The sequence below is a fragment of the Scyliorhinus canicula genome, chromosome 18 (genome assembly GCF_902713615.1).
Source record: "Scyliorhinus canicula chromosome 18, sScyCan1.1, whole genome shotgun sequence".
Classification (NCBI taxonomy): domain Eukaryota; kingdom Metazoa; phylum Chordata; class Chondrichthyes; order Carcharhiniformes; family Scyliorhinidae; genus Scyliorhinus; species Scyliorhinus canicula.
In genome coordinates, this window is record NC_052163.1 from 113,835,280 (window position 1) to 113,857,657 (window position 22,378).

Consider the following 22,378-nt stretch of genomic DNA (forward strand, 5'->3'; position numbering starts at 1 on the left):
CTATATAAATGCAAGTTGTTGAAGGTGCTGCTGAAGTTAACTCGAGTTTAATTGCTGTTTAGTCAGTGAACTTTGTAGATTGCGAAGTACTGGTCACTTTCCCTCTTGAGGACTGGCATGAATTGCTTGTTTTTGACAGACCATCGTTGCCACCATAACTAAATACATGAAGTGAGAGGCCTTATTTCCTATTGTGCCATTTTCAACACATTATTAACAAATATTTTGTGTCTCTCCTTGTGCACAGCCTGATCTCGCCATTCTGTTAAGTTCAAAAAGATGTTCAGAGTAGGCTTGGGTTCCTTTTAAGGCCGCAAGTCACACGGCTTAAGTGAACACCGAGTTCACTTGAGAGACTTCAGATATTCTGGCTGTGGTTGTTACAGGTGTTTTCATTCTTTCTCTATATTTGTGTCTGAAGTGTGACACACGATTGAGCCCGATAGTTGAAATGTTCCAGAGAGAGAAACCAGGAATGTGCATAGATTTATACAACTCGATAAATATGGTGCTTTCTGTGGAGCAACAATTATTATTTAATTAACCAATTGCTTTTCCAGGAATTGAGAAATATCAACAATTGGGGTCTGGATGTGTTTAAACTGGGAGAGTTTTCCAACAACCGACCACTAACGGTTGCCATTTACGCCATCTTTAAGGTAAAAAAAAGACAAGCTTTAATATATTTTGAATGTTTTTATGCTCGAGTTTGCTTGGTAAAAGCCAATGGGTGATGATTCATGCAAACCCACAAGGTGACATCGTGTAGTATGGGTCTCCGGTCGGGTCAGGGGGACCTCGCAAGGCCCCGGTCTGCCGAACATCCTATTCTTCCGTTACCCAAAGGCTGAATTCTGGAACTGATCCAGTTTCTAAAATACATCATCCACTTGTGTCCTAGCCTTTTGTTGTAAAGGCTAGCATTACGTTCACCGTTTGAAATTATTTATTGTACCTAACCTTACTACATTTTAGTGATCTGTGTACAGGGATCCCTAAATCTTCTGGAAATCTGTTCCGAGCTTAATAAAATTTAAATAACACTGGGGTTTATCCACTTTTGGACCAAAGTTGATGAATGCGCGCCATCAACCTGCCAAATTTTACTCACTCACTTAATCTATCAATGTCTCTTTGTAGTATTTTTCATAGAATTACAATTCCTTAGCATCCCTACAGTGCAGAAGGAGGGCATTCAGCCCATTGAGTCTGCACCGACCCTCCGAAAGAGCACCCTACCTAGGCCCAAACTTCACCCATCCCCATATCTCCACCTAACCGTTGGAAACATGGGGACAATTTAGCAGGGCCAATCCACATAACCTGCACATCAGAGGACAGTGGGAGGAAACCGGAGCATTCGGAGGAAACCCACGCAGACACTGGGAAGAATGTGCAAACTCCACACAGACAGTGACCCATGGTTGAAATCAAACCCGAGTCCCTGGTGCTGTGAGGCAGCAGCTCTAGCCATTGTCTTCCCATCTACACTTCTTATTGTTCCACAAATCTTTGTCATTGACAGACTCGGATATATCGCTTCCTATTGTGTTATCTAAGTCATTAATAAATGACGGAGGCCTCCCCAAAAATACATTAGCTGCTTTCTGAACTTCTTGACCTTAATGCTCTTCACTTAAGTTATTCTGCAAATCGAATACACGTCCTACTGAAAAGGCAGTTCCCAAGTTCCCTTGAAACTCCTAATACTTTTAGCCTGAGCTTCTGATTACCCAATGAATTCTCGATTGTTTTTCAAGTTGTTTTGAGTTAGAATAGGACTGAAGATTTATTGCTTCGCGATTTATTTCGCATTTTCTTTCACAGTGTGGGCCTGTGCCCAAAGGACACTGGATTCAGACTGTCATAAACTCATTCCACACTGTTACAATTCCAGCCCAGACCTCCAATTTTGTTACAAGGCTCCCAAATTTGGTACAGTCCATTTCGGGACAAGTAACAGTTTTTGTTGTCAAAAGCAAACAGAATTTAAAATCCCAGTTCTTTACCAAGAGAATAAAGTCACGAGATTCCATAGTTTTAAACAAATGGAAGACTTTTTACTTGTTCAGAGTCAACAAAGCAGACATTCAGTACTATGTGCCTTATATTATAATATACAGAATTAACATGAGATAAACCAGAATTAAGAGGCATCTGTGGCTGAACACCCCATGACCTGCACACTAAATGTCTGACACAACCAGTCCAGATTCCACAAAGTTTCCCAGCAACCCACCCAGACATCAGTAATCATTGCGGTTTACAAAATCTGGCATTTTGTTTTCTTTTTTAAAAATATATTTAGTGTACCCAATTATTTTTCCAATTGAGGGGCAATTCATCGTGGCCAATCCACCTACCCTGTACATCTTTGGGATGTGGGGGTGAAACCCATGCAGACACGGGGAGAATGTGCAAACTCCACACGGACAGTGGCCCAGGGCCGGGATTCGAACCTGGGTCCTCAGCGCCGTAGGCAGCAATGCTAGCCACCGTGCTGCCCTACAAAATCTGTCACCCTGACACAAGATTTCAGCTCCTGCCTTTTTTTTAAAATAATTTTTATTGGAATTTTTTACAGAAAATATAAAAATATAACAACAAGCAATAATATGCAACAAACTACCCCATAACACCCGCAACTCCCCCCAAACCGTAACAACACATGCATCCCATCCCCCCCAACCCCAACAAGAGAACTTAACCATAAATCAAAATTAAATAAATCAAATTTAAATAAAATAAACAAATATAGTCATCGTCGTCCCCCCCCCGGGTTGCTGCTGCTAAGCTCCTGTCTTTGAGAGTCTAGCCTCTGTTTCGCTCGACAGCAACTCGCAGTGAATGCTCACCTTGCAGTTTTTCAATGTCTTGTAAAGTCTTTGTCCCATCAGATTGACAAGGCTGCACTCCAGCATCAAATCACCAGCACAATTCCAGCTCTCTAGCCAAGAACTGCTGTTAACAGGTTCATTTTTGCCCCAACTGACAGCTTCATGGAGCTATCAATGAATCACTGACATGATCTCGCCACCCGCGCTCCTCCAAGCAGAATGCCACTGCCCCTGGGCCTCAACTTTCCACAGTGCATTGAGCTGCCTAACAGCTCCAGGAGTTTCATTGAACCCAATCCGCTTAGAAACGCAGAACTAATAGCAGCACTTCAACTGCACAGAGCTGCCATTTCTCTTCATCTGTTTCTGATTAACTAACCCATGACCTTTTTGAAATCTCCCAAAAGGTTCCTGTGCTAGATAGGCTTCAAACATACCCAAGCCGGGTATGTTTTGTACCTAATTTCCAGTCAACTGAAGGTCACCTCCATAAGTGCTAACTCACAAAAACACAGAAAAATTCAAAAACTATTGATTTCATCTCATCACACAACCGGCGAACCCTGGGTTGGGCTTCCACTGAGATATCGGTGATGAACCAGCATTGTCCCGGCCTTCTCTGAACCTTCTCCCTCCAGCTCAGTCCTTAGAAATTTAAATTTCTTAGCTGATTTTCTGGACAAATTGTGACAGAAACCATGTCAAATTTTCCAAGGTGATTTAAAAAATATATTTTTATTTAAAATATTAATTTTAATATCAACAACAAACAGCCCAGAAAATGAATATTACATAGTACAATATCGCCAAAAATGAAAAAACATGCAACCGATCATATAAATCCCACGCAAAGAGAGACAAAAATAGCTTACACCCAACAATAATAACTACCCCCCTCCCTTCCCTCACTAACAGCTGATAATGATCACTAAAGTAGGAAATGAATTGCTGCCACATTGAGTAGTACACCCTCGCTGCCCCATTAACAGTATACTTGCCTTTCTTCAGATGTACAAATTCCACAGGGTCACCCAACCAGGCTGGGGCACTGGGTGGAGCGGAAGATCTCCATCCCCGCAGATCTCGCCGGGTTATCAACGAGGCAACGGCAAGAACGTCCGCCTTTCATCCCAGTCCGCAGCCCCAGTGAGTCCGACACCCCGAAAATGGCCACCAAATGGACAAAGCTCCAGATCGATGTTAAGAATCGCTAACATGATGCTAAAGAAGGGGACCCAAACACTTATATTCCTCGGACATGACCACAACATGTGGGTGTGGTTAGCGGTCCCATGGGAGCACCGCACACACCTGTCCTCCACTCCCATGAAGAACCAACTCATCCTAGCCTTAGTCATGTGAGCCCTATGTACCACCTTGAGCTGAATCAGACTGAACTGTGTGCAGGAATGAGTGGAGTTCACCGTACAAAGGGCCTCACACCACAAGTCCTCATCCACAATAGGTCCCAGCTCCCCCTCCCACATCGCTCTTTCCAAAGTGATTTTGACTGCATGTTATTCATTGAATGTCCATTCTTTGATCTCCCCTTGAAGGAGAGAAATTTCCTGAAGGTGTTTGGGATTCCTGTCGTAACCTTCATCACTTACATGATGACACTGGAAGACCACTACCATACAGACGTGAGCTACCACAACAGCTACCATGCTGCAGATGTGATACAGTCCACCCATGTCCTGCTCAGGTCACCAGCATTAGACGTGAGTGTCAGATGATTTGGAAGGGTATTACTCCCGTCACAGGGATACGTTTGGTTCATTTTTAACAGTCTTGGGATGATGAGCATTGCTGTCAAGGCCAGTATTTAATTCCCCATCCCTCATTGGCCTTCAGAAGGTGGTGGTGAACCATCTTCTTGAACCATTGCCATCCGTGTGGTGACAGTATTTCTACCGTGTGACTTTGGGAATTCCCAACAACAGAATAGTGTTCTACTGGCACACCTTCAGGAGAAACCAGGTGAAAATTCACTGAGGTATTTGGTTGTCAACTGGGTGAAATTAAGGCCCACAGTGCAGGAAAATAACCAGAATTGAAATAACAAGTACAAGAGCCAGGGAGCTGATAGAAGGTTGTAGCAGTCACGTGAAACCAAATTTGGGCCTTAACAATTTGCATTCATCTAGCACCTTTGAGCAAAGGAAATCTCCAGCGGCAATTCACGGAAGCGTAATTTTAAAAAAAAAAACTATACATCCAATGACATAAGCAATTACGACAAAAAGTCAAATGTTTGGTCAAAGAGGTAGATTTTAAGGAGATTCCGACAAGAGAGTGTTGGCTGGATTAAGGGGGGGAATTTTTAAAAACAATTTGTACCTTCAGGGGACCTGGGCATCGCTGGCTAGGCCAGTATTTCTTGCCCATCGCCAGTCACCCTTCAGAATATGGCAGCCCCTGTCGCATAGGAACACCTATTGTGCAGTTGGGAAGGAGTGCCAGGGTTTTGACCCAGTGGTCATGAAGGAACGGCCAATATATTTCCAAATCAGGGTGGCGTGTGGCTTGAAGGGGAACTTGCAGGTGGTGGTGTTCTCCATGTATCTGCTGCCCTTGTTCTTCCAGGTAGGAGAGGTGATGGGTTTGGAAGGTCCTGTTGAAAGGGGGCTTGCTGAGTTGCTCAGTTACCTGGCAGAGGGGTACACACTACAGGCACTGCATGCCTGCCGCGGTGGGAATGAATGTTATAATGCGAGGGATGGGGTGCCAAACAAGCTAATTCATTCTAGAATTTGGGCAACAGTATCTGAAGGCGTGGCCGCCAATTTGCGGCAGTGAAGGTCAGGAATTTGCAAAGGGCCATAATTAGAGGAAAGTAGAGATTTTGGCGGGTTTTGGGACTGGAGGGGCTTACAGAGGTGGGAAGGGACAATCCCATGGAGAGATTTGAAAGTGAGGATAATAAAAAGCGAGGATTCCCACCCCCCACAGGGACGCCTAGATGGGGGACCCTCCCCCCACAGAGACCCCAGATGGGGACCCCCCCACCCCACAGAGACCCCTAGATGGGGGACCCTCCCCCCCCCCCACAGACCCCTAGGTGGGGGGACCCCCCCCACAGAGACCCCTGGATGGGTGGGATTCCCCCCACAGACCCCTCGGTGGGGGACCCCCCTTCAAGAGACGCCTACGTGGGGACCCCCTCCCCACAGAGACCACTAGGTGGGGGGACCCCTCCCTCCACAGACCCCGAGATGGGGGACCCCCCACCCCACAGAGGTCCCTAGATGGGCAAGACCCCCGCAGAGACCCCCTAAATAGAGAGCCCCCCACCAGAAAAGAGAACCCAGGCTAGAAGTCCCCCGAAAAGAAAAAGACCACTGTCTGAAAGCCCCCCCCCCCCAAAGAAAAGAGAAACCTGCCTGGAGCCGCATCCCCCCTCCCGAAAAGAGACCCCTGTTTGGAATCCACCCCAGAAAAGAGACCCCTACCGAGAGGTCCAGACTGAGGCAGTGAAAAAAGTCCCCAATGTCACACTCACCTGGGCAATACACCTGCTGGCTCAGGCAGAGGAAGCATCACCTGTCAATTCTGGAAAGGGAAATCAGTGACCTCTGTGTTTAAATCCCTCCGCCCTTTGAGCAGCAAGCTATTCATTCATTCCTTCATTCATTTCCTACAGTGGTCTGTGATTGACGGTATCCACACACACAGCTGTGGCCTTGTCTCATTCATCTTTCATGGTGCAGGAGCTCTAAAGTGCTCTGACCACAATGTTTTCAAACATCAACCACTTCAAAGAGTTAAGTGCTGTCAATTTCCATCTGAGCACTTCAGAATCACCCGAGTGTGAAGGCGGTGATTGGAATGGACTGGGGATGGCCATGGCCCACCGTGGGATCTCGCTATCGGGCTGCCACTGAAAACGGTGGCACGATAGCACAATTCCCTCAGGAATTGCTTGCAATCCTCGCCGAGCATAAATTTGCATTGCTGAGGATTGGTAATCACTTCCTGATTTGCACTCCAAGCAAACTTGCGCTCCTATCTGTAGAAATTCAACTCTGGTGGGAGTACATAGGGCGGGGTACTCCATTAGCCGATGCCGAAAGCGCGAAAGGTGATTGGGCGGAGAATAGGTTCCAATGCCAAAATCGCGCCGAGCGCCAATTCGACGGTAAATCGCAATTCTCCATCACCTCGACAGCGGTTGGAATAATGTCTTAATGCGGGATATCAGGGTGCTTCAACACGAGTCAATGTTCAACAGGATCAAGGAAAAGGAGTGAATGTTTGGATATGTCCTCGGACTGTTCGGAAGTCTGTTGGTCATTCCTGAAAATGAACAAAACTGTCAGATGGTGATTTTTCCCTGACTCTGTGTTCCAGGCTGTCTTCACAGATCTTGAGATTTTGGCAGCACTTTTTGCCTCGGCGATCCATGATGTTGACCATCCAGGAGTTTCGAACCAGTTCCTCATTAATACCAGTGAGTTCTGTCATTAGAGGTGTATCAACACGAAATGTGTACATGTGTTTATTGAATATGCCGGGTGCTTACCTATTTTTTCTTTTTGTAGTTGCTGGGGGCAGGGGGGTTTGGTTTTGGGGGATATTGTGTTTTTTCTATTTTTGGTGGTGTTAATACTGTTTTCTTGTTGTTATTTTCTGTTTTTGATATTTTTTGAAAATCTCAATAAAAATTATTTCAAAAAAGAAAAGAGGTGTATCAACACAAGTGAAACCATCCTGAACCTCTCGATTAGATTCCAGTCTCTAACTCACTCCTGGGTATCTGTTATTCTATAGATAAACCACTGAACCCCTCGATCAGATTCCAGTCTGTAACTCATTCCCGGGTATCTGTTATTCTATATATAACCCCCTGAACCTCTCGATTAGATTCCTATCTGTAACTCACTCCCGGGTATCTGTTATTCTATAGATAAACCACTGAACCCCTCGATTAGATTCCAGTCTGTAACTCACACCTGGGTATCTGTTATTCTATATATAAACCCCTGAACCTCTCGATTAGATTCCCGTCTGTAACTCACTCCCGGGTATCTGTTGTTCTATATATAAACCCCCTGAACCCGTCGATCAGATTCCACTCTGAAACTCACTCCCGGGTATGTGTTATTCTATATATAAACCACCATAAACCCCTCGATCAGATTCCACTCTGAAACTCACTCCCGGGTATCTGTTATTCTATATATAAACCACCATAAACCCCTCGATTAGATTCCAGTCTGTAACTCACTCCCGGGTATCTGTTATTCTATATATAAACCACCCCGAACCCCTTGATCAGATTCCAGTCTGTAACTCACTCCCGGGTATCTGTTATTCTATATATAAACCCCTGTTCCCCTCGATTAGATTCCAGTCTGTAACTCACTCCCGGGTATCTGTTATTCTATATATAAACCACCCTGAACCCCTCGATTAGATTCCAGTCTGTAACTCACTCCTGGGTATCTGTTATTCTATATATAAACCCCTGAACCCCTCGATTAGATTCCATTCTGTAACTCACTCCCGGGTATCTGTTATTCTATATATAAACCATCCCAAACCCCTCAATTAGATTCCAGTCTGTAACTCACTCCAGGGTATCTGTTATTCTATATATAAACCCCTGAACCCCTTGATCAGATTCCAGTCTGTAACTCACTCCCGGGTATCTGTTATTCTATATATAAACCCCTGAACCCCTCGATTAGATTCCACTCTGAAACTCACTCCCGGGTATCTGTTATTCTATATATAAACCACCATAAACCCCTCGATTAGATTCCAGTCTGTAACTCACTCCCGGGTATCTGTTATTCTATATATAAACCACCCCGAACCCCTTGATCAGATTCCAGTCTGTAACTCACTCCCGGGTATCTGTTATTCTATATATAAACCACCCTGAACCCCTCAATTAGATTCCTATCTGTAACTCACTCCCGGGTATCTGTTATTCTATATATAAACCCCTGAACCCCTCGATTAGATTCCAGTCTGTAACTCACTCCCGGGTATCTGTTATTCTATATATAAACCCCTGAACCCCTCGATCAGATTCCAGTCTGTAACTCACTCCCGGGTATCTGTTATTCTATATATAAACCCCCTGAACCCCTCGATTAGATTCCATTCTATAACTCACTCCCGGGTATCTGTTATTCTATATATAAATCTCTGAACCCCTCGATTAGAGACCATTCTGTAACTCACTCCCGGGTATCTGTTATTCTATATATGAACCCCTTGATTAGATTCTAGTCTGTAACTCACTCCCGGGTATCTGTTTATTCTATATATAAACCCCTGAACCCCTCAATTAGATTCCAGTCTGTAACTCACTCCCGGGTATCTGTTATTCTATATATAAACCACCACGAACCCCTCAATTAGATTCCAGTTTGTAATTATTACTCCATTTATAATATTTTAAAATTTATTTTCTCTGGAGTATACTTTACAAAGTGAAGGATTCCTTCACATTGGTGCAGATTGTACAGGACTTGTGTATCGATAGCAATGCTGTGTCCATGTGCTTATTTGATAATGCTTGCCTATTCATCAATGTCCCACTTAAGGAAGCCATATATATCTGTGTGGCAACACTCTAATATTGCGATCTTGACCCAGCACTATTACTTAAATCAATATTCATCAAACTTATGATCTCAATAGCTCATGCAGTTGAGTTCAGCTTTATTGACACCATATGTGCTCAAATTTGGTGTTACCATATACCGCAGATAGTGTTACCATAGGATCCACTCTAGGCCCAGCTCTTGCAAAAATGTTTGTGAATGACCTCTAACTTCCTATCCCTCACATATTTTAGATATATGGATGATATTTGCTTTATTTAAATCAACAACCACAAGTAATAATTTCCTTATATGGGCTTCATCATGCGCTCAAATTCACCTTTAAAATAGAATAGGCAAATGAACGCCCTTTCCTTGATGTACTATTTGTGATATATGCCAGGGCAATCTCTGCCACAATACACTGCAAGCCAGTCTTCAATGGTCAATACGCGCGTTGGGATTCTTACAGTTCAATGCGCTATAAGATTGGCCTCATCCGCCTCCCCATAATTAAGGCCCAAACGATGTGCTCATAATGCGAGCTACATGCTGAAACAAGGTTGCATCAAAGAAATTCTGCAGGATAATGGCGACCCTGATCAGATTATTTTGTGATGTTTATTGCGCGAACTCATCAGCGAGCCTGAAACGTGTCCAGTCTATATTAGATTACCCTGGAAAGTTAAGGTATCTCAAAAATCTGGCCAATGGGTGAAGCCAGCTGTTACTATGCAGTAGCAACACGGATGGTATTTGCCACTAACGGGTGCTGCCATAAAGACATTCTGCCTACCACACAAATGTGATGTGTGAATTTCAGTGGGCATATAGGCCGTAAACCCCAAAGACTGGTGGATCATATCAAACACCAGGTTCCTTCCACTGTTTGCAACAGGCAAGGTACAGACCGTATCCAACCAGCCCCTGTTTGCAAAACGCAAAGCACAATGTCCAACATTAGATGTGATCCTGCAATTGGACAGCATTTGCAAAATAATCCTCCGTGTGCCAAGAATTACGCCAACAATCAATTTAAGATTGTCAGTCGGGTTCACAGCATGGTGCATGTGCACATACTGGAAGCTACAGACAGAAAGAACACGTACACACATCGCACCCGTTTCAGCTAAACAAAATATGCAACATCATTCACTGGATCATTCCTCAAGCCTTGACCAATCAGAGTCAAGCTGCCTGGTTTAAATTTCAAACAATCTTTGAAGTTAACTGTCATTCATCAGTTAACTGGTGTGTTCTCCATGGCAAAGCCTGCACCAATCAGAGTCTACCTGCCAACCAATTAGCACACTCTTCTCATAGAATATAAATTTGTTGCTTTCCCATGCATTGTATTCTTGCAAATATCTTGCCAAGTGCAAGACAAAAAGTTTTGGAAGAAATGCCTTTTTTCCCCCCAGCAGTATACTTATACTGAAGTCTACTTTGTTTCAGTGTATTGAAGGAATAAAGAAGCTGAAATATTTTTGTTGCTTTATGCATTTTCTGGTGAAATAATTACTTTTTGAATTGTTTTTTCTCCTTCCACCCCTGTCTGTGCTGACTGCCTTTTTCCTTCTTTCTTTCGTCAACTTTGTTCTCCCCTGTCTAACTTCCTCTTCAATCTCTCCTCATCTGTCTTCCCTCACTCCTGTCCCTTTTACCCTGCCTGCCACACCTTCTCTCCCTGATTTTTTTGCTGCGTCTCCCATTGTCCCCATCTCTCCCTACCCTTCATTTGTTGCCTGTCTTTCCCTTCGTCACCCCGGCCCACTCCGCCCTGCCCTGGCCCCCTTCGTCCCTCTGGCTATATTGCTCCTTCACTCACTGGCTCTATTCCCCTGAATCTCTCTACCTTTCTGCCTCCTCTTTACTTTCTCGACCTCTCCCTGTCTTCCTCTATCTCCATCTCTCTCTTCCCCCCCACCCCCCTACTCCTTGCACCTGGATTGTTTTGTGCAGACTCGGAGTTAGCACTGATGTACAATGACACTTCGGTATTAGAGAACCATCACTTAGCCGTGGGCTTTAAGTTGCTCCAGAAGGAAAATTGCAACATCTTTCAGAACCTGACCAAGAAACAACTCCAGAACCTTCGCAAAATGACCATCGACATGGTGAGTGCAACCACTTCACTCTGAAGATCTGGCAATGACCAAATGCAGATGTCAAACTTGTCCCTCTAGGTAGCTTTCTTGTTCAGCCCATCAACCAACTGACCGATTAATCCAAACAGCTTGTCTCTTTGATTTAAAAAAAACCTTTTGTCCCTCCTTACTTTTTGTTGTCTGAGTATCTTGTATCTTCAACCTGGTACAATAATAATAATCTTTAGTGTCACAAGTAGGCTTACATTAACACTGCAATGAAGTTACTGTGGAAGACCCCTAGTCACCACATTGATTCTGCGCCCGTTAGGGAACAGAGAGAGAATTCAAAATGTCCAAATTACCTAACAGATGTGTTTCGGGACTTGTGGCAGGAAGCCGGAGGAAACCCACGCAGACACAGGGACAACGTGCAGACTCTGCACAGACAGTGCCCCAAGCCGGGAATCGAACCTGGGACTCTGGCACTGTGAAGCAACAGTGCTAACCACTGTGCTACCATGCTGTCCATAAAAAGTAATGAAAGCACTGCTGAGGTTGCTGCAGTTCGATGAGTTCCTGCTTCAACTTGGCTGAGAACCATGGAGATTGTATTTCTTTAATCTTGCATCATAAAACAATCCTGCTCCTCCCTTTACAATAGGCTCTGAAGACAGTACTCAGAAGATGGAGCAGCATGCCCTGACCTTTGAATTCCATTGAGCTTGCATGATATATTCCAGCATTCTGCTACTTTATTCATGGCTTCGCCCTGGCGTTAAAAGTGGTGAATTTCTGGCCACTTCCGGGTTCCAAAGTCCTCCTTTGTAACTGTCTCTTAAGGGGGTGAATCCCTTTATGAAAGGGGTTCCTGATGGGGAGACTGTCTTGTTTTTGAAGTTGTTTACTCTCTCCCACTGCTTTGTTCTGATCTAGGTCCTGGCAACAGACATGACCAAACATATGAACTTGTTAGCAGACTTAAAGACAATGGTGGAGACAAAGAAAGTGACGAGTTTGGGTGTCTTGCTGCTGGATAACTACCCTGACCGGATACAGGTACAGATCACATATCACATATCCAGCAACTCTGCATCTTCCAGCTTTTCAATCCCAACTTGTCTGCAAGAGAATAATTTTTTTCATTCACAAATTGGTTCCTAGTCTTCCAATTTAATTGCAAATACCTTAACATTTAATGTTCGTGCATGTATAATTAGAGTCCCATACGACGGTACCCCAGTGTGATACAGTGACAGACCTGTCTCCACCAGCACTGTACGCCAGTGTTATACAGTGACAGACCTGTCCCCACCAGCACTGTACGCCAGTGTTATACAGTGACAGACCTGTCCCCACCAGCACTGTACGTCAGTGTTATACAGTGACAGACCTGTCCCCACCAGCACTGTACGTCAGTGTTATACAGTGACAGACCTCTCCCCACCAGTACTGCACCCCAGTGTTATACAGTGACAGACCTCTCCCCACCAGTACTGTACCCCAGTGTTAAACAGTGACAGACCTTCCCCACCAGTACTGTACCCCAGTGTTATACAGTGACAGACCCATCCCCACCAGTACTGTACCCCAGTGTTATACAGTGACAGACCCATCCGCACCAGTACTGTATCGCAGTGTTATACAGTGACAGACCTGTCCCCACCAGCACTGTACCCCAGTGTTATACACTGACAGACCCATCCCCACCAGTACTGTACCCCAGTGTTAAACAGTGACAGACCCGTCCCCACCAGTACTGTGCCCCAGTGTTATACAGTGACAGACCTCTCCCCACCAGTACTGTACCCCAGTGTTAAACAGTGACAAACCCATCCCCACCAGTACTGTACCCCAATGTTAAACAGTGACAGACCCGTCCCCACCAGTACTGTACCCCAGTGTTAAACAGTGACAAACCCATCCCCACCAGTACTGTACCCCAGTGTTATACAGTGACAGACCTGTCCCCACCAGTACTGTGCCCCAGTGTTATACAGTGACAGACCTGTTCCCACCAGTACTGTACCCCAGTGTTATACAGTGACAGACCTGTCCCCACCAGCACTGTACCCCAGTGTTAAACAGTGACAAACCCATCCCCACCAGTACTATACCCCAGTGTTAAACACTGACAGACCCATTCCCACCAAGGCGTACTGTATGCAGTGGTACACTGTGTGAGGATCTCACCCAATTACCTTGGTCCTTTTGTGGTATTCTGGTCATTGCTCTCTCATTGCAGGGACTGGGAGCTGGGGAGATGATTGAGTCACGGCCAGTCCATTTTGCGCTGAGGGTTTTGTTGTTCTTCTCTGCAGGTTCTCCAGAATATGGTGCACTGCGCAGACCTGAGCAATCCCACCAAGCCGCTACACCTTTATCGATTATGGGTGGACAAAGTAATGTTGGAGTTCTTCCAACAGGGAGATCAGGAGCGCGAGCGAGGAATGGAAATCAGTCCAATGTGTGACAAACATACTGCTTCCATTGAGAAGAACCAGGTTTGACCATACATTCTCTGACACTGCCTGATTGATGATCAACAATTACTAATATAGTAAAAATGTGCCTGCTGATTCTCTGAATGGCTGTAGGACTGGACTGTGTAAGATGGTGGGATACTGTAAAGAGCATTATGTTGGGTCACCAATAGGAGGGTGGCTGTGGGACACCATTCAATGCAACCTCCTGGTACAGGGCAGCACGATAGCACAGTGGTTAGCACTGATGATTCACAGTGCCAGGGTCCCAGGTTCGAATCCCGGCTTGGGTCACAGTCTGCGCGGAGTTTGTAAATTCTCCTCGTGTCTGCTTGGGTTTCCTCCGGGTGCTCCTGTTTCCTCCCACAAGTTCTGAAAGAGATACTGTTGGGTAATTTGGGCATTCTCCCTCAGTGTTCCCAAACAGGCAGCAGAATGTGGCAACTAGGGGATTTTCACAGTAACTTCATTGCAGTGTTAATGTAAGCCTACTTGGGATAATAAAGATTTTCACTATAACATCCAACTACTCGGCAGATCCCAAGCATTTGAAAAAAACATTTATTGTCCCATTGACTTTGTGCCAGTTCTGGAGTCCAAACTCTTGCCTCTGAGTCAGAAGTATACGGATCTGAGCCCCAAACTTGATCATTATTGTGGCGTCACCATGACTATATGGACAGTTCAAGGAGAAAGCTCACCACTTCCTGAGGGAACTGGCATTGGATGTTAAATGCCACCACTTGGTAAACCCTCTCTGCTGAGCGCCCTGTCCATCCTGATGTTAATCCAGCTCCTTCACATTGTCATTGAGTAACCCCACTCCCTCTGTACCCTGTGTTACTGACTGTATCTCTACTGATAGTAATCCAGCTCCCTCACACTGTCATTGCGTTACCCCACTCCCTATGCACCCTGTGTTACTGACTGTATCTCTACTGATAGTAATCCAGCTCCTTCACACTGTCATTGAGTAACCCCACTCCCTATGCACCCTGTGTTACTGACTGTATCTCTACTGATAGTAATCCAGCTCCTTCACACTGTCATTGAGTTACCCCACTCCCTATGCACCCTGTGTTACTGACTGTATCTCTACTGATAGTAATCCAGCTCCCGCACACTGTCATTGAGTTACCCCACTCCCTCTGTACCCTGTGTTACTGACTGTATCTCTACTGATATTAATCCAGCTCCCTCACGCTGTCACTCAGTAACCCCTCTCCCCCCAGCACCCTGTGTTACTGACTGTGTCTCTACTGATGTTAATCCAGGTCCCTCACACTGTCACTCAGTAACCCCTCTCCCCCAGCACCTTGTGTTCCTGACTGTATCCCTCATGATGTTAATCCAGCTCTCTCACACTGTCACTCAGTCACCCCTCTCCCCTATCACCCTGTGTTACTAACTGTATCTCAACTGATGTTAATCCAGCTCTCTCACACTGTCACTCAGCAACTCCTCTCCCCCAGCACCCTCTGTTACTAACTATCTCTACTGATGTTAATCCAGATCCCTCACACCGTCACTCAGTAATCCCTCTCCCCCAGCACCCTGTGTTGCTGACTGTATCTGTATTGATGTTAATTCAGCACTCACACACTGTCACTCAGTAACACCTCTCCCCCAGCACCCAGTGTTACTGACTGTATCTATACTGATATTAATCCAGCTCCCTCACACTGTCACTCAGTAACCCCTCTCCCCCAGCACCTTGTGTTACTGACTGTATCTCTATTGATGTTATTCCAGCTCCTTCACACTGTCACTCCGTAACCCCTCTCCCCAGCACCCTGTGTTACTGACTGTATCTATACTGATGTTAAATGTTATTCCAGCTCCCTCACACTGCCACTCAGTAACCCCTCTCCCTCAGCACCCTGTGTTACTGACTGTATCTCTACTGATGTCAGTGCAGCTCCCTCACACTGTTGCTCACTAACCCCTCTCCCCCACCACCCTGAGTTACTGACTGTATCTCTACTGATGTCAATCCAGCTCCCTCACACTGTCATTGAGTTACCCCACTCCCTCTGTACCCTGTGTTACTGACTGTATCTCTACTGATGTTAATCCAGATCCCTCACACCGTCACTCAGTAATCCCTCTCCCCCAGCACCCTGTGTTGCTGACTGTATCTGTATTGATGTTAATTCAGCACTCACACACTGTCACTCAGTAACCCCTCTCCCCCAGCACCCAGTGTTACTGACTGTATCTATACTGATATTAATCCAGCTCCCTCACACTGTCACTCAGTAACCCCTCTCCCCCAGCACCTTGTGTTACTGACTGTATCTCTATTGATGTTATTCCAGCTCCTTCACACTGTCACTCCGTAACCCCTCTCCCCAGCACCCTGTGTTACTGACTGTATCTCTACTGATGTCAGTGCAGCTCCCTCACACTGTCACTCAGAAACCCCTCTCCCCCAGCACCCTGTGTTACTGAGTGTATCTCTACTGATATTAATGGAGCTCCCTCACACCATCACTCAGTAACCCCTCTCCTACAGTGTCCTGTATTACTGAGCATGCCTAATTTTAATGGGAGACTAGTTTTCGTCCCATTGCCCCATACTGCTGGATTTGTTCACTTCCACAAACCAGTTTCTCCAATTAGGGCATCAGCAGTCACAACTTTAAAAAATATATTGAAAGTAAAAGGGTTGAAAATTTGAACAATTACAATAATCTATTCCGATTTAGAAGCAAATTGGATCTGAATAACGAGTCTAATTCTGTACCTTCAGTGCCCTCTACTGGCCCGTTCCTCAATGTTTCGTCATTCAGTCACTGAAGGTTTGGGTTGCCAAAGGTTATGTTGCTGGGATAGTAATTTGGAAAGCACAAATTTATGAGACATGAGTTCACATCCCACCATTGACGGCTCCAATTGTGAAAACTACACTCCATTGATTTGTTATAAATTCTGGTATAAAAAGCTTGTATCAGTAATGGTGCAAAGGAAACTACTGTTTTGTTATACAAACACACCTGGTTCACGCCTGGTCCTCTGAGGAAGGAAATTTACCATCCTTACCTGGTCTGTCCTGCGTGTGACTTCAAAGCAACAGTAAAGTGCTTGACTTTTAACTGCCCTCTGAAATGGCCGAGCAAGCCACTTAGTTGTATGCAAGAAGGTGGCTCAACACCAACTTCTGAAAGGCAAATAGAGATGGGCAATACATATTGACTTTGCCAGTGATATTAATGTTCTGGGAATGAAGGCAAACAGTGAATTTGCGGGAGCATTGTTGGTCAAGTTGTTGATAGATAAGACAGTCAAAGGTAATGGGGTGGGGGGTGTATGGCAAAGTGGAGTTAAGACCACAACTGGATCAGTCATAGGCTCAAAGGGCTGAATGGCCTACTTCTGTTCCTATGATTAGCCATGGTTGATGGAACGGAGAGGCTGGATGGCCTATGTCAAATTACTGAGAGGAGGACGAGGAGAAATGATGGAAAAGGTGTCAAGTTTCCTGATTAGATGTTCTTTTTCTTCCCGTTAGGTTGGGTTTATCGATTTCATTGTGCATCCTCTCTGGGAGACCTGGGCTGACCTGGTTTATCCTGATGCCAAAGACATATTGGACAACCTGGAGGACAACCGCGATTGGTTTCACAGCATGATCCCTCGCAGCCCACCCTCCCCGGGCTCCCTGGATTTGGCAGACAGCGCTACAATGGGCCACGATAACGTCCTGCTCAACATCACAATGAACAAGGATGGGTTGGTCACCCAGAGCACCACTGCCAGCTCCTACGAAGAGGTGCACAGCTTTAGCAGCCCGGAGACCGCAGACACTGACTTTTCTGAGTCCTCGGAGACCATAGACGCCAGCCAGCCGATGCCACTCAAAACGTCCGAAAGTGAGGTGGACAACTCCTTGGCCGAAGACGACAGCACCAGGGATTCGGACAGCAGTACACCAGATGGTAGGTATCAGCCTCTATACCCGGGCTCGATGCCGAAGCCCACAACTGCACAGGGTGAAACCAGTCAAACCCCAGAGGACACTTTGGACGAATCCAGGCAACTCACAGCACAAAGTCTTGTAGAAGATGAAGGGAGCGTTTCAAATCTTCTGCTGGGCACCTAACAAAATGGAGGCACTGTGTACTATATAATAAATGTATTATTTTTCTGGTATCAAAGCACACAAATCAGCTGTTGCTTTCAGGTCAAGCAGCTGGGATCTTCGCTATGAGCCAGTTGAGGATGCAGGAGGAACAGGCAACTTAGCCAGTGGCAGCCGCAACAATAAACAACCAAAAAGGAAAAACAAAAATGAACAGTGAGGTGATTTTTTTCCTCTCTCTCTTTCTCTCTCTGGGCGAGAGGGAATAATTTTTTTTTTATAAAAAAAATAAAGGAGGTCGCTGACGAGCTTTGGTGCCAAACAAAACCTGAGGAAAGAATAAGGAAAAGCGGATGGAGTCGGGAAGAAATATAAGGAAACCAGCTTCGGAAAGCAAGTTTCTCTTTCTCTTTTTTAAAAAATAATACCTTGCTGCAAAAATTATCACTGAGAAGAAAACAAAGGTTTCAAATGTAGCCAGGGAAGAGGGTGCATGTGGCAAAGGAAGAGAACGAGGTCGCTGGTCTGCTGAGAGCTGTCGCTCGAACTGGAAAGGGTTAAAAAGTTGTATCGTGGCAATGAGTCGAGCACTGCACTGGACTAGATGGAGGACACAAGATCAAATGCCTTTTTAATTGAATTGTAAGCTGTCAGCAGCATGACGCGATTTTTATTCGGGTACAAAAATATTTAAAAGGGTTCGTCGATCCTTTTCTATTTAAAAAGTGAACTGTATTTTTCTTAAACGAATATATTTAGTAATTTTTTTACACAATTTGACTTGTCATTGTGTGAGCCTTGGATTTAACCATGTCGACTGCTGCCCTTGATATTTGCTCGTCTGTTATATACATATTTCACACCAACACCCCTCCTGGACCAAGAAGGGTTTTGCTCGTTATGTTCTCTCTTTAATTGGCTCTGTTTATGGCGGTTAATATGGTCGCCATCCTTAATTCTAATTATGTTTGCTCAAGAGTGGCCAGGTATCTTTTCGATACCGCCACAAGGTTCAAAACCGAATACTGATCAAAGACTCGATACACCAGTTAGTAAGTGCGAAATCAATACTCATTTATTTACACACACGGTCAATTATACTCATGCACAAACTCTACCAATTAAACTATCACTACTACTAAAGCCTATACTTAGCTTCGGATGCCCACTCAGTTAGAGGAACAATGGCCGTTGTCCGGTTCTGAGGCTGTTGGGATCGAACATGTATGGAATAGTAGCTAGGAGCGTCTATCTCGTAGCGTGCGTTGACTTTGGACTTACTTGTTCTGGTGCAGCTGCGAGGCAGGCCTCTTGTCGCTGAGAGCCAAGGCCAAGAAGAACGATTCTCTCTTGGGGGCTTCTTCTTATACTCAAAGGGGGCTTTGCACGCTTTTGGGCGGTCCTTGAACTTGGTCCCAATTAATTGGACCATATCCTGCAAAGGAGATTTACCAGGATGTTGCCTGGAATGGAGAGTAGTCTTACGAGGAAAGGTTGAGGGTGCTCGGCCTTTTCTCATTAGAACGGAAAAGGATGAGGGGCGACTTGATAGAGGTTTATAAATGATCAGGGGAATAGATAGAGTAGACAGTCAGAGACTTTTTCCCCGGGTGGAACACACCATTACAAGAGAACATACATTTAAGGTGAATGGTGGAAGATATATGAAATATGAAATGAAAATCGCTTATTGTCACGAGTAGGCTTCAATTAAATTACTGTGAAAAGCCCCTAGTCGCCACATTCCGGCGCCTGTTCGGGGAGGCTGGTACGGGAATCGAACCGTGCTGCTGGCCTGCTTGGTCTGCTTTAAAAGCCAGCGATTTAGCCCAGTGAGCTAAATGTCAGATGTCAAATGGGGGATGTCAGAGGTAGGTTCTTTACCCAGAGATTAGTGGGGGCATGGAATGCACTGCCTGTGGACGTAGTTGAGTCGGAAACATTAGGGACCTTCAAGCGGCTATTGGATAGGTACATGGATTATGGTAGAATAATGGAGTGTAGATTAACTTGTTCTTAATGGCAGCACGGTAGCATTGTGGATAGCGCAATTCCATCACAGCTCCAGGGTCCCAGGTTCGATTCCGGCTTGGGTCACTGTCTGTGGGGAGTCTGCACATCCTCCCCATGTGTGCGTAGATTTCCTCCGGTTTCCTCCCACAGTCCAAAGATGTACAGGTTAGGTGGATTGGCCATGATAAATTGCCTTTAGTGTCCAAAATTGCCCTTAGTGTTGGGTGGGGTTACTGGGTTATGGGGATAGGGTGGAGGTGTTGACCTCGGGTAGGGTGCTCTTTCCAAGAGACGGTGCAGACTCGATGGGCCGGGTGGCCTCCTTCTGCACTGTAAATTCTATGATAATCTATGATTAATCGAGGACAAAGGTTCGGCTCAACATCGTGGGCCGAGGGGCCTGTTCTGTGCTGTATTTTTCTATGTTCTATTGGTACCGATTTCCTCCAATAAAGGGTGGCTGCCCTGATTGCTGGGCGGGCCCTAGGTGGCTGTTGGCCTGCTTTGTTTTAGTCTCCTCTGGCGCCGGGGTGTCTGCTTTGGTATCGTTTGCTTAAATGTTTCTCTTTTGTCCCCGGAGATGGCTCATTAGTATGCTGATGGCTTTGCAGTATCGGTCTTGTCTGGGAGCTGCAAACCGCAGTCATTCTCTGCAAGTGTCCATTTTGTAATCGGGACGTGGCCACCCCAGGTGGCTACACTCCCTCCTTGTGATCCTCAACGCGAAGCGTGAAGGATCACATTACCGCATCGTCTTCGTTCTCAGACCAAGCAGGGCACCCCATGACTAGGGTCTACACTGTCCTATACTATGTAAAACAATTTTACCTAAATAATTATACATACATTATCAAAAACTCTACGGGGAGCAATGGCATTAAGGCATGCATTACAAAATTTAAAAAATTGGAACCTCTAACTATCCTCAATAAACCATTCTCACTTAAACAATCCAAAAATATTCTAACATCTTAAACTGTACAAAATATGAGCACACAAATTTCTCTGGCTTGGCAGTCAAGCACAGAGATTACCCTTCTTTATTGAAACACACACAAAAGAAAGATGCACTTTAATTCATGTCAAGGGGTTCGGGGGTCTGGTGAAATCCGAAAATAAGGGATCTAAATCTGTATACCGGGGTGCTAGAGCGGTAGGCTCTCCTTCGCCTTTTTTTCATTCTGATGGTCTGCACAACACTGCAAAGTATCGCCAGTGCTAAGAGTGCTTCTACAATGTATGAAAGTGAATACCAAGTGATAAACTTATCACACCATGTCAGGGTACTGTTAACTGTCGCTGGGCTCTGTGTACTGCAGGGGAGGGAATCATTGACTAAATAGAGCCTTTTTTGCATATCTGTCCGGATTGTTCTGGGCACAGATCAAGCAATTCTCTATATAGTGGGTGACGTCGACTTTTAAATTAAGCCACCAGCAGAGTGGTCTGAGGTGGGCTAAAGTGGGTTCAATTCCTTGGTGTCCATGATTGTCATGGAATTGGCAAATGATCTGGTTCCTGTCCTGCCTGGGAACTACATAAATGCCTTCCTTCAGAATCACACTGTCGTGTGTGGTTAGTGAATTTTTAAACTTGTCATAAGTAGCTGGGAAAATTCCCTTTAAAACTTCCCTGAGTTTCTCGTCTTCCTTTTGGGCCTTCGCTAAATCCTGTATGTTTGTCTGTGAGACCTCAACTGTGTGTACTGGGGTGCTTTCGGGGGGCGTTCCAAATATAACCGTGCCTGGAACCTGCCTTTGCTCAGGCGTCTGCTTTAACGTTACCGGGGGGGGGGGGGGGGGGGGGGGAGAACGGTGATGACTGCGAACTTTAATAATTCCATACTTTCTGTCTTTTGCCTTCTCTAAAATATGGCGGAGTAATGGGGCTGAGGGTAGGGGTTTTCCGTCAGGGGAAACAAATCCTCTTGTTTCCCACAGGGGTAGGAATTCCGTATTGCAGACAAGCTGTCCGAATAGATGTCTGCTGGGGTCGGGAACGAGTCGGGGTGGTCTACAATATATGCGATCGCTGCCAGTTCTGCTGCCTGTGAGCCTAAGTGTCCTGGCAACTTTAGGGAAATCTCTTCTAGGGCGCGTCCCTGTGCGTCCTCTACATAAATTCCGCAACCTGTTATTCTCTCTCCATTTAAAACTGTGGAGGAGCCATCTACATAAATCTTCAGGGGTGCGCACATGTCTGTGGGCTGGGGTCTCTGGGTTGCTCTAACTATTTTCTTGGGAGGTGTTTTTGGAATAAATGGGCCTGTGTTGTGTTTAATGGTGATGATCTCACACTCGTGAGGGGTGCCTGGGTACTG

General features: G+C 45.5%; 1 protein-coding gene across 8 annotated transcripts in view; it reads left to right on the forward strand.

Moving 5' to 3' along the window:
• The window catches only part of LOC119952875 (cAMP-specific 3',5'-cyclic phosphodiesterase 4C-like), a 392,881-nt gene extending 374,061 nt beyond the window's left edge, over positions 1–18,820 (forward strand). For all 8 annotated transcript variants that reach the window (XM_038776469.1, XM_038776470.1, XM_038776471.1 and 5 more), the window contains 7 exons: positions 561–659; positions 4,394–4,558; positions 7,188–7,287; positions 11,357–11,511; positions 12,418–12,540; positions 13,803–13,985; positions 17,476–18,820. In XM_038776469.1, the coding sequence (XP_038632397.1) occupies positions 561–659; positions 4,394–4,558; positions 7,188–7,287; positions 11,357–11,511; positions 12,418–12,540; positions 13,803–13,985; positions 17,476–18,066 (1,416 nt within the window). In that variant the 3' untranslated portion in view covers positions 18,067–18,820. The remainder of the gene's footprint in view (positions 1–560; positions 660–4,393; positions 4,559–7,187; positions 7,288–11,356; positions 11,512–12,417; positions 12,541–13,802; positions 13,986–17,475) is intronic.
• The last annotated feature ends 3,558 nt before the right edge of the window (positions 18,821–22,378 follow it).